The sequence below is a fragment of the Glandiceps talaboti genome, chromosome 3 (assembly GCF_964340395.1).
Source record: "Glandiceps talaboti chromosome 3, keGlaTala1.1, whole genome shotgun sequence".
Taxonomy (NCBI): domain Eukaryota; kingdom Metazoa; phylum Hemichordata; class Enteropneusta; family Spengelidae; genus Glandiceps; species Glandiceps talaboti.
The window spans coordinates 11,485,223-11,498,087 of NC_135551.1; the positions used below are offsets into that span (position 1 = coordinate 11,485,223).

The 12,865-nt window shown below is 36.8% G+C and overlaps 1 protein-coding gene across 2 annotated transcripts in view; it reads left to right on the forward strand.

Moving 5' to 3' along the window:
* Nucleotides 1-12,865, forward strand: part of LOC144432933 (E3 ubiquitin-protein ligase listerin-like) — a 69,985-nt gene that overhangs the window by 22,313 nt on the left and 34,807 nt on the right. For both annotated transcript variants that reach the window (XM_078121243.1, XM_078121244.1), the window contains exons 16-22: nt 900-1,235; nt 1,523-1,656; nt 2,188-2,301; nt 2,883-3,025; nt 5,080-5,215; nt 5,752-5,896; nt 8,393-8,594. In XM_078121243.1, coding sequence (XP_077977369.1) covers nt 900-1,235; nt 1,523-1,656; nt 2,188-2,301; nt 2,883-3,025; nt 5,080-5,215; nt 5,752-5,896; nt 8,393-8,594 — 1,210 coding nt within the window. The remainder of the gene's footprint in view (nt 1-899; nt 1,236-1,522; nt 1,657-2,187; nt 2,302-2,882; nt 3,026-5,079; nt 5,216-5,751; nt 5,897-8,392; nt 8,595-12,865) is intronic.

Below are 12,865 nucleotides of genomic sequence, written 5' to 3' on the forward strand. Positions count from 1 at the left end.
TCTGTTTTTACCATTGATCATTGAAGTCAGTATACACAGTGTTTTTGGTATAGCTGACTCCACAATGTCATAGTTATTGTAATAATAGCCATGCGGTAATGGAGATAGTAAGATATTGGTGTTTCTTAGAACATTATATTGTGTACATTGCTTATTCAATATGAAAAATTTGTATTGAATAATTTCCATAATAGCATTGAAATCTTAAAATTGATGCCAACATTTGAGTGTAAATGTAATACTTGCAATTTTTTTAGCAATTTAAAAACTCTTTTTTCCATTTCTATTTTTTGCCTCAACTACAAGCTATATAGACTATTGACCTTACCATTAGGGTAACCCTATTTTTATAATGTTTCTCATTACTTTTTCATGGCAACTATGGGTCGGTTGGTTGATGTAAAAAAAAAAATAAACAAACAAAAAATCTTCTTCATGTTTCTCTGCCTCTCCTTTTCCTCCTCTCTATCCTCTTTTTATTGGATTCCTGGTTATCAGCCCTTTCCCAGGTTCTCTACACAATTGGCATGTTCTCAGACCCCCTTTCTTGAATAATTTCCATCATGAAAGAAATACTCTGTTCGTGAACAAGTGTCATCATCACTGCCATGACTGTACATGACATCGACAGTCTAGACACTTGCTTATTCTTGCCAGAGAGGGTGCTGTTCCATAATGAAGTGGGTGAAAATAATTTTTTTTTTTTAGATGATGATGTCAGAGCTGAAAATTTGGGTTGGTTGGGAAATGAGAAACAACAAAAATAGTGTTACCCTTATCAGTGTTTATCTAAAATATGTTATACAGTATTTGTACTAATTCTAGTAAACTCAAAAAATCATGAATTGATAGATGTATTCAACACTGAAAACTTGTTTTTTTTCTTATCCCTTATACAGTGGAAATCTACATTAATGTTGAAGAGGGTCATGACCTTTACTGATATCCCACAATCCTGTACAACTTCCTGTGCAATAGTACCAAGGCACACTTTACTTGCCATATTCTCATCTGTATTGTTGCAAAAGTGTTGTCATGGTAACAGCATACAGGATGGTCTGGAAGGTGGAGAAGCAAACCTGGAAGCTATAAATGATGCAATTCTAAAACTTGAAATGAAACATACTGACTGGACTTTGGATGTAGGAGATATGAAAACACAACTATTGGAGTGTGTGTATGGATTAATATGGTGTAGTACTGAACTTGGTCTTGAACTTGGAGCAGGAGAACAGGTATTGTCAACATTTGGTAGATGAATCACAGGGGATTGTTATTGCAAAACAAGTGTACATCTGGCATGGAACTAAATACACAATGAATGAGGAACAAGTTTAAAATTAGTATTTCTTGAAACTTTTCTTCAACTCAATATTTCTTAGATAATGTAAATGATATAAAATCACAAAATGACTCTATATAGAACCCAAAGTTGACACAAATTCCTTTCCCCACTATTGCTACATATAATATTATTAACATGAGAGATATTTATGGAAATACTTCATTTTATTTTGACTAGGAGCTGAAGAGAGTGTCTGAAAAACAACCTGAGATCTCCTCAGCCTGGAGATTACTGAATTCAAGTTTATCCAAAATGTTATCAGATCTAAAGACAGGACACTGGGAAATACTGTTATCATCAGCTCTGGAAAGGTAGAGTAGATCTTAAACAATTCTGTAAACACTGTGTTTTTGAATTTTATTCAACTGATATGATAGAATATGTTCAAATGTCAATAATTATACCCTTCTTGAGTTCATGTAGTTTTGTTTTGTTTTTAATTTCATTTTGAATTAACAGCTTGAATTTTTTTCTTCAACTTTCCCCTTTGTTACTGTGTTTGTAGACTATGAGTAGGCTGAAATATGTTTGCAAATGTTTTAATAAGTGTGTAAAGACGTGTGTGTGTGTGTGCGTGTGTGCATACATACATACAGCCAGCTGAGGTAGGTACGTACATGTATGAGCAAGTGAATGAATGAATTAAGTCGTGCACGTGTGTGTTTGTGCGTGTGCATGTGTGTGTATGTATATATGTGTGCGTCTGCGTGCATGCGCACGCATGCGCGCGCATGTGTGTGTGTGTGTGTGTGTGTGTGTGTGTGTGAAATCATGTGCCTTTGACGTTGATTTAATTCAGAAAGTCTAACTTACTTTAATATTGCAATCACAACTTTTTCCAGGTCTCTGAAAAATGGAATTCTGTGGTCCATGTCCTTAGGATACATGCTATCAAACTGTAAAACCCTGAATAAACTAGAAATAGATGTCTTACAGTGTGCTGGGTCAATGGATAGGTTAGTATTATAGTTATACTTTATATCATGATATGTGAACAGCTGGTGCATACAGAATACAAGGAATGTATTAAACCAATTACCAATGGAATGACTCACCATGGTAAATACCGTAAAAACTGTATTTCAAAAATTGATTTCTGATCATGTTTTTAGGTAAAATAAATGTTTTCAAAAAGTGTGCAAAAAGTAAATGGACACATGATCTTTTGATGGTAGATAAAGTGATACTAGTTTGTTTCAAATAGTGCTTGCACAGTTCCTTGTAGCGTTTGAGTTATGGTTAACAAACAGACATAACTATGATAAAAGATTTCATATGTAAATGCAATAGTCCACATATACCAGCTTAACATGGTTGTAAGATTATACCTCTGTCTACTGATTACTAGGTATATTTCAGTAAATAGTAAAACATATACTGAGTATTTGAAGTAACTTTTCAAAAACAACAAAAATATGTACAAGTTCCAGGACATGTAGAAATGTCATGTGATTTGGTATTTGATGTAATTGGTCAATGTTGTGTTGTAGGACTGTCCAATCTAATCTCTAATTATATTTTACTCTGCAACCTTCAGATTTGCTGTACTACATGAATCCAGTCTTCAAACACTTGAGTGTATTATTCCATATTTAAAGTCAGAACACATTCTACAACTAACTGAAATTAACACAGCTGGTATGCTGACCAGTACAGAGGATAACATATTGTCTATATCAGGTAGGTGTTATGGTTTGAAATGTTATAGTGTAGTCAGTATCAGGTAGGTGTTATGGTTTGAAATGTTATAGTGTAGTCAGTATCAGGTAGGTGTTATGGTTTGAAATGTTATAGTGTAGTCAGTATCAGGTAGGTGTTATGGTTTGAAATGTTATAGTGTAGTCAGTATCAGGTAGGTGTTATGGTTTGAAATGTTATAGTGTAGTCAGTATCAGGTAGGTGTTATGGTTTGAAATGTTATAGTGTAGTCAGTATCAGGTAGGTGTTATGGTTTGAAATGTAAGTATCATAGTCTGTACTGTCGAATGTTATTAAAAGCCTGGTTCTAATATAATTTATCGGTGTATTTTAGTTTTAAATGTTTGTTTCTCACACTCATAGTTGGTCAAACTCAATGTGAATGACAATGTGACTATGAACATCAAATTCAATAATCTACATTGTTTTGTAAATATCAATTTTGTCCTACAGAGGAAGACTAATTAGTGCCCTAGGTTTCCCCAATAAATATTTTTAGCAGGATACAAACCTTATCAAAGATCTCATGTTTAGTAATCAATATTTATCTATTTTGTCATACTTAGGTAGTCTTACTACCCTAGGTGTCCCCAATAAATACTTTTAGCAGGATACAAAGCTTATCAAAGATCTCATGTTTAGTAATCAATATTTATCTATTTTGTCATACTTAGGTAGTCTTACTACCCTAGGTGTCCCCAATAAATACTTTTAGCAGGATACAAAGCTTATCAAAGATCTCATGTTTAGTAATCAATGTTTATCTATTTTGTCATACTTAGGTAGTCTTACTACCCTAGGTTTCCCCAATAAATACTTTTAGCAGGATACAAACCTTATCAAAGATCTCATGTTTAGTAATCAATGTTTATCTATTTTGTCATACTTAGGTAGTGTTACTACCCTAGGTGTCCCCAATAAATGCTTCTAGCAGGATAAGATCTCATGTTTAGTAATCAATATTTATCTATTTTGTCATACTTAGGTAGTCTTACTACCCTAGGTTTCCCCAATAAATACTTTTAGCAGGATACAAACCTTATCAAAGATCTCATGTTTAGTAATCAATGTTTATCTATTTTGTCATACTTAGGTAGTGTTACTACCCTAGGTGTCCCCAATAAATGCTTCTAGCAGGATAAGATCTCATGTTTAGTAATCAATATTTATCTATTTTGTCATACTTAGGTAGTCTTACTACCCTAGGTTTCCCCAATAAATACTTTTAGCAGGATACAAACCTTATCAAAGATCTCATGTTTAGTAATCAATATTTATCTATTTTGTCATACTTAGGTAGTCTTACTACCCTAGGTGTCCCCAGTAAATACTTCTAGCAGGATACAAACCTCACCAAAGTAGATTTGAAATGTTCACAATTTATCTATTTTGTCATACTTAGGTAGTCTTACTACCCTAGTTGTCCCCAATAAATACTTCTAGCAAGATACAAACCTCACCAAAGTAAATTTGAAATGTTCACAATTTATCTATTTTGTCAAACTTAGGTAGTCTTACTACCCTAGATGTCCCCAATAAATGCTTCTAGCAGGATACAAACCTCACCAAAGTACATGTGAAATGTTCAAAATTTATCTATTTTGTCGTACATAGGTAGTCTTACTACCCTAGGTGTCCCCAATAAATGCTTCTAGCAAGATACAAACCTCACCAAAGTAGATTTGAAATGTTCAAAATTTATCTATTTTGTCATACTTAGGTAGTCTTACTACCCTAAGTGACCCAATAAATGCTTCTAGCAGGATACAAACCTCACCAAAGTATAGGTGAAATGTTCACAATTTATCTATTTTGTCAAACTTAGGTAGTCTTGGTGCCATTTGTGTCCTAAATAAATGCTTCTAGCAGGATACAAACCTTACCAAGGTACAGGTGAAATGTTCAAAATTTATCTATTTTGTCATACTTAGGTAGTCTTACTACCCTAAGTGACCCAATAAATGCTTCCAGCAAGATACAAATCTCACCAAAGTAGATTTGAAATGTTCAAAATTTATCTATTTTGTCAAACTTAGGTAGTCTTGGTGCCATTTGTGTCCTAAATAAATGCTTCCAGCAAGATGCAAATCTCACCAAAGATCTTATATCAAGTGTTTTAAATCTACTGAGTTCATGGAGAGAAGAACATGAAGATTTGTTTTTGTTTGGTTGGTAAGTCCAAAATATAATCTCCTTTCTGATGACTAGTGCCCTCTAGTGGTAGAAAAGAGAATATTGCTAAAGCACCTTCAGCTCTATTAGTTGGTGTAAACATTCTCAAATTTTATGCCCAAGGATTCAGCAAAGGTCGTTCTCTACAGCAGGCTCTATCCTTTGATTTCTCAAAAAAAAAGAGTGCATGTGTGCATGTATGTGCATCCATGGCAAATGTGTGCACACATGTACATGTCATCACACACATGCATACATAAGTGCATGCATGACAATTTTAAATGCCACCATTTCTTGAGAGACAACTTTGTAATAATTAATAATACCACATAATGATGTTTGATATATCAGGATTAAGTATATTATAAGAATCTTTATCATCAATAAAAAGTGTGAAAGTGATAAAATTTGTTTATATAGTCACTTTATTATTTTTATCACCAACCATATTGTAAGCCTGTAGTTGATTCAAAATAATCATATTAATGGAATCATAAATTTTTAAAAACTAATTCTGAAAACCCTTTTTCTTTCAGCAATGTGAATGATGCCAGTGTCAATAAAATCAATTTCAACATAGAAATAGTTCAGTTGATGTTAAATGCAGTGATGAATAAACCAGAGTTGATAATAACCTCACACTGGGATTTCATGATGTGTAGTCTTGTATCATGTATTCAGGTATGTATCAGGGTTGTCCCTAACTTAATAACCTCACACTGGGATTTCATGATGTGTAGTCTTGTATCATGTATTCAGGTATATGTCAGGGTTGTCCCTAACTTAATAACCTCACACTCGGATTTCATGATGTGTAGTCTTGTATCATGTATTCAGGTATGTATCAGGGTTGTCCCTAACTTAATAACCTCACACTGGGATTTCATGATGTGTAGTCTTGTATCATGTATTCAGGTATGTATCAGGGTTCTCCCTAACTTAATAACCTCACACTCGGATTTCATGATGTGTAGTCTTGTATCATGTATTCAGGTATGTATCAGGGTTGTCCCTAACTTAATAACCTCACACTGGGATTTCATGATGTGTAGTCTTGTATCATGTATTCAGGTATGTATCAGGGTTCTCCCTAACTTAATAACCTCACACTGGGATTTTATGATGTGTAGAGTCTTGTATCATGTATTCAGGTATGTATCAGGGTTCTCCCTAACTTAATAACCTCACACTGGGATTTTATGATGTGTAGAGTCTTGTATCATGTATTCAGGTATGTATCAGGGTTCTCCCTAACTTAATAACCTCACACTGGGATTTCATGATGTGTAGTCTTGTATCATGTATTCAGGTATGTATCAGGGTTGTCCCTAACTTAATAACCTCACACTGGGATTTCATGATGTGTAGTCTTGTATCATATATTCAGGTATGTATCAGGGTTCTCCCTAACTTAATAACCTCACACTGGGATTTCATGATGTGTAGTCTTGTATCATGTATTCAGGTATGTATCAGGGTTGTCCCTAACTTTAATAATAACCTCACACTGGGATTTTATGATGTGTAGTCTTGTATCATGTATTCAGGTATGTATCAGGGTTGTCCCTAACTTAATAACCTCACACTGGGATTTTATGATGTGTAGTCTTGTATCATATATTCAGGTATGTATCAGGGTTGTCCCTAACTTTAATAATAACCTCACACTGGGATTTCATGATGTGTAGTCTTGTATCATGTATTCAGGTATGTATCAGGGTTCTCCCTAACTTAATAACCTCACACTGGGATTTCATGATGTGTAGTCTTGTATCATGTATTCAAGTATGTATCAGGGTTCTCCCTAACTTAATAACCTCACACTGGGATTTCATGATGTGTAGTCTTGTATCATGTATTCAGGTATGTATCAGGGTTGTCCCTAACTTAATAACCTCACACTGGGATTTCATGATGTGTAGTCTTGTATCATGTATTCAGGTATGTATCAGGGTTGTCCCTAACTTAATAACCTCACACTGGGATTTCATGATGTGTAGTCTTGTATCATGTATTCAGGTATGTATCAGGGTTCTCCCTAACTTAATAACCTCACACTGGGATTTCATGATGTGTAGTCTTGTATCATGTATTCAGGTATGTATCAGGGTTCTCCCTAACTTAATAACCTCACACTGGGATTTCATGATGTGTAGTCTTGTATCATGTATTCAGGTATGTATCAGGGTTCTCCCTAACTTAATAACCTCACACTGGGATTTCATGATGTGTAGTCTTGTATCATGTATTCAGGTATGTATCAGGGTTCTCCCTAACTTAATAACATCACACTAGGATTTCATGATGTGTAGTCTTGTATCATGTATTCAGGTATGTGTCAGGGTTCTCCCTAACTTAATAACCTCACACTGGGATTTCATGATGTGTAGTCTTGCATGTATTCAGGTATGTATCAGGGTTGTCCCTAACTTAATAACCTCACACTGGGATTTCATGATGTGTAGTCTTGTATCATGTATTCAGGTATGTATCAGGGTTCTCCCTAACTTAATAACCTCACACTGGGATTTCATGATGTGTAGTCTTGTATCATGTATTCAGGTATGTATCAGGGTTCTCCCTAACTTAATAACCTCACACTGGGATTTCATGATGTGTAGTCTTGTATCATGTATTCAAGTATGTATCAGGGTTCTCCCTAACTTAATAACCTCACACTGGGATTTTATGATGTGTAGTCTTGTATCATGTATTCAGGTATGTATCAGGGTTCTCCCTAACTTAATAACCTCACACTGGGATTTTATGATGTGTAGAGTCTTGTATCATGTATTCAGGTATGTATCAGGGTTCTCCCTAACTTAATAACATCACACTGGGATTTTATTATCTGTAGTTTTGTATAATAGAGTCTTGTATCATGGAGTCAAGTATCTTCAGCATTCTCCCTAACTTTCTTAGACTAGTCATTGAGGTACAGCTTGAAGTGTGGCAGGGCTGGAAATTGAGGTTGTGTTTACTTGAATGAAGATATTTGAGATTTGTTTTCAGCCAAGAAAGAAGTAAATAGATAAATGACTGACTCAAAGTGAACTATCATATCATACACCATGTATCTTTATTTTTCACTGTCTATGTACATTTGTAATGATGATGATGATGATGATGATGACGATGATGACATTGATAATGATATTTTCACCTGTATTCTCACAGAGCTGCAGTGAAAGTCTTCAAAGTTCACCATCCCTAGCTACCCAACCATTTTGTTGTGCAGTGTTTGACCTGTTATCAGCAGTCAGTGATCATATGACAAGTAGTTGTACAGTTGTATCAAGTGAGCAGACAACAGAGTGGGTGGAATTCTTTAGTGATGGCATTTACACAACTTTGTTCCCAATCTTTATCCTAATTGTTGGTAAGTGAACATAAAACTATTTTAGAAATACTCTCCTGTGTGTGTTTAACATCTTTAAATCAGTGTGATTCATTGGCAGCAGTCATTGACTATATCACCTGTAAGTCTGTAGTAGCAGTCATTAACTATATTACCTGTAAGTCTGTAGTAGCAGTCATTGACTATATCACCACCAGGTAGGTCTGTAGTAGCAGTCATTGACTATATCACCACCAGGTAAGTCTGTAGTAGCAGTCATTGACTATATCACCACCAGGTAGGTCTGTAGTAGCAGTCATTGACTATATCACCACCAGGTAGGTCTGTAGTAGCAGTCATTGACTATATCACCACCAGGTAGGTCTGTAGTAGCAGTCATTGACTATATCACCACCAGGTAGGTCTGTAGTAGCAGTCATTGACTATATCACCACCAGGTAGGTCTGTAGTAGCAGTCATTGACTATATCACCACCAGGTAGGTCTGTAGTAGCAGTCATTGACTATATCACCACCAGGTAGGTCTGTAGTAACAGTCATTGACTATATCACCTGTAGGTCTGTAGTAGCAGTCATTGACTATATCACATGTAAGTCTGTAGTAGCAGTCATTGACTATATCACCACCAGGTAGGTCTGTAGTAGCAGTCATTGACTATATCACCACCAGGTAGATCTGTAGTAGCAGTCATTGACTATATCACCTGTAAGTCTGTAGTAGCAGTCATTGACTATATCACCACCAGGTAGGTCTGTAGTAGCAGTCATTGACTATATCACCACCAGGTAGATCTGTAGTAGCAGTCATTGACTATATCACCTGTAAGTCTGTAGTAGCAGTCATTGACTATATCACCTGTAAGTCTATAGTAGCAGTCATTGACTATATCACCACCAGGTAGGTCTGTAGTAGCAGTCATTGACTATGTCACCACCAGGTAGGTCTGTAGTAGCAGTCATTGACTATATCACCTGTAAGTCTGTAGTAGCAGTCATTGACTATATCACCACCAGGTAGGTCTGTAGTAGCAGTCATTGACTATATCACCACCAGGTAGGTCTGTAGTAGCAGTCATTGACTATATCACCACCAGGTAGGTCTGTAGTAGCAGTCATTGACTATATCACCACCAGGTAGGTCTGTAGTAGCAGTCATTGACTATATCACCTGTAAGTCTGTAGTAGCAGTCATTGACTATATCACCACCAGGTAGGTCTGTAGTAGCAGTCATTGACTATATCACCACCAGGTAGGTCTGTAGTAGCAGTCATTGACTATATCACCTGTAAGTCTGTAGTAGCAGTCATTGACTATATCACCACCAGGTAGGTCTGTAGTAGCAGTCATTGACTATATCACCTGTAAGTCTGTAGTAGCAGTCATTGACTATGTCACCACCAGGTAGGTCTGTAGTAGCAGTCATTGACTATGTCACCACCAGGTAGGTCTATAGTAGCAGTCATTGACTATATCACCACCAGGTAGGTCTGTAGTAGCAGTCATTGACTATATCACCACCAGGTAGGTCTGTAGTAGCAGTCATTGACTATATCACCACCAGGTAGGTCTGTAGTAGCAGTCATTGACTATATCACCTGTAAGTCTGTAGTAGCAGTCATTGACTATATCACCACCAGGTAGGTCTGTAGTAGCAGTCATTGACTATATCACCACCAGGTAGGTCTGTAGTAGCAGTCATTGACTATATCACCACCAGGTAGGTCTGTAGTAGCAGTCATTGACTATATCACCTGTAAGTCTGTAGTAGCAGTCATTGACTATATCACCACCAGGTAGGTCTGTAGTAGCAGTCATTGACTATATCACCACCCGGTAGGTCTGTAGTAGTAGTCATTGACTATATCACCTGTAAGTCTGTTGTAGCAGTCATTGACTATATCACCACCAGGTAGGTCTGTAGTAGCAGTCATTGACTATATCACCTGTAAGTCTGTAGTAGCTGTCATTGACTATATCACCACCAGGTAGGTCTGTAGTAGCAGTCATTGACTATATCACCTGTAAGTCTGTAGTAGCAGTCATTGACTATATCACCTGTAAGTCTGTAGTAGCAGTCATTGACTATATCACCACCAGGTAGGTCTGTAGTAGCAGTCATTGACTATATCACCACCAGGTAGGTCTGTAGTAGCAGTCATTGACTATATCACCACCAGGTAGGTCTGTAGTAGCAGTCATTGACTATATCACCTGTAAGTCTGTAGTAACAGTCATTGACTATATCACCACCAGGTAGGTCTGTAGTAACAGTCATTAACTATATCACCACCAGGTAGGTCTGTAGTAGCAGTCATTGACTATATCACCACCAGGTAGGTCTGTAGTAGCAGTCATTGACTATATCACCTGTAAGTCTGTAGTAGCAGTCATTGACTATATCACCTGTAAGTCTGTAGTAACAGTCATTGACTATATCACCACCAGGTAGGTCTGTAGTAGCAGTCATTGACTATATCACCACCAGGTAGGTCTGTAGTAGCAGTCATTGACTATATCACCACCAGGTAGGTCTGTAGTAGCAGTCATTGACTATATCACCTGTAAGTCTGTAGTAGCAGTCATTGACTATATCACCTGTAAGTCTGTAGTAACAGTCATTGACTATATCACCACCAGGTAGGTCTGTAGTAGCAGTCATTGACTATATCACCACCAGGTAGGTCTGTAGTAACAGTCATTGACTATATCACCTGTAAGTCTGTAGTAGCAGTCATTGACTATATCACCTGTAAGTCTGTAGTAACAGTCATTGACTATATCACCACCAGGTAGGTCTGTAGTAGCAGTCATTGACTATATCACCACCAGGTAGGTCTGTAGTAGCAGTCGTTGACTATATCACCACCAGGTAGGTCTGTAGTAGCAGTCATTGACTATATCACCACCAGGTAGGTCTGTAGTAGCAGTCATTGACTATATCACCACCAGGTAGGTCTGTAGTAACAGTCATTGACTATATCACCTGTAAGTCTGTAGTAACAGTCATTGACTATATCACCACCAGGTAGGTCTGTAGTAGCAGTCATTGACTATATCACCACCAGGTAGGTCTGTAGTAGCAGTCATTGACTATATCACCACCAGGTAGGTCTGTAGTAGCAGTCATTGACTATATCACCACCAGGTAGGTCTGTAGTAACAGTCATTGACTATATCACCTATAAGTCTGTAGTAACAGTCATTGACTATATCACCACCAGGTAGGTCTGTAGTAGCAGTCATTGACTATATCACCTATAAGTCTGTAGTAGCAGTCATTGACTATATCACCTATAAGTCTGTAGTAACAGTCATTGACTATATCACCTATAAGTCTGTAGTAACAGTCATTGACTATATCACCACCAGGTAGGTCTGTAGTAACAGTCATTGACTATATCACCTATAACTCTGTAGTAACAGTCATTGACTATATCACCTATAAGTCTGTAGTAGCAGTCATTGACTATATCACCTATAAGTCTGTAGTAACAGTCATTGACTATATCACCTGTAAGTCTGTAGTAACAGTCATTGACTATATCACCTGTAAGTCTGTAGTAACAGTCATTGACTATATCACCTATAAGTCTGTAGTAGCAGTCATTGACTATATCACCTATAAGTCTGTAGTAACAGTCATTGACTATATCACCTATAAGTCTGTAGTAGCAGTCATTGACTATATCACCTATAAGTCTGTAGTAACAGTCATTGACTATATCACCTATAAGTCTGTAGTAACAGTCATTGACTATATCACCTATAAGTCTGTAGTAGCAGTCATTGACTATATCACCTATAAGTCTGTAGTAGTAGTCATTGACTATATCACCTGTAAGTCTGTAGTAACAGTCATTGACTATATCACCTGTAAGTCTGTAGTAACAGTCATTGACTATATCACCTGTAGGTCTGTAGTAGCAGTCATTGACTATATCACCACCAGGTAGGTCTGTAGTAGCAGTCATTGACTATATCACCTGTAAGTCTGTAGTAGCAGTCATTGACTATATCACCTGTAAGTCTGTAGTAACAGTCATTGACTATATCACCTGTAGGTCTGTAGTAGCAGTCATTGACTATATCACCACCAGGTAGATCTGTAGTAGCAGTCATTGACTATATCACCACCAGGTAGGTCTGTAGCAGTCATTGACTATATCACCACCAGGTAGATCTGTAGTAGCAGTCATTGACTATATCACCTGTAAGTCTGTAGTAGCAGTCATTGACTATATCACCACCAGGTAGGTCTGTAGTAGCAGTCATTGACTATATCACCACCAGGT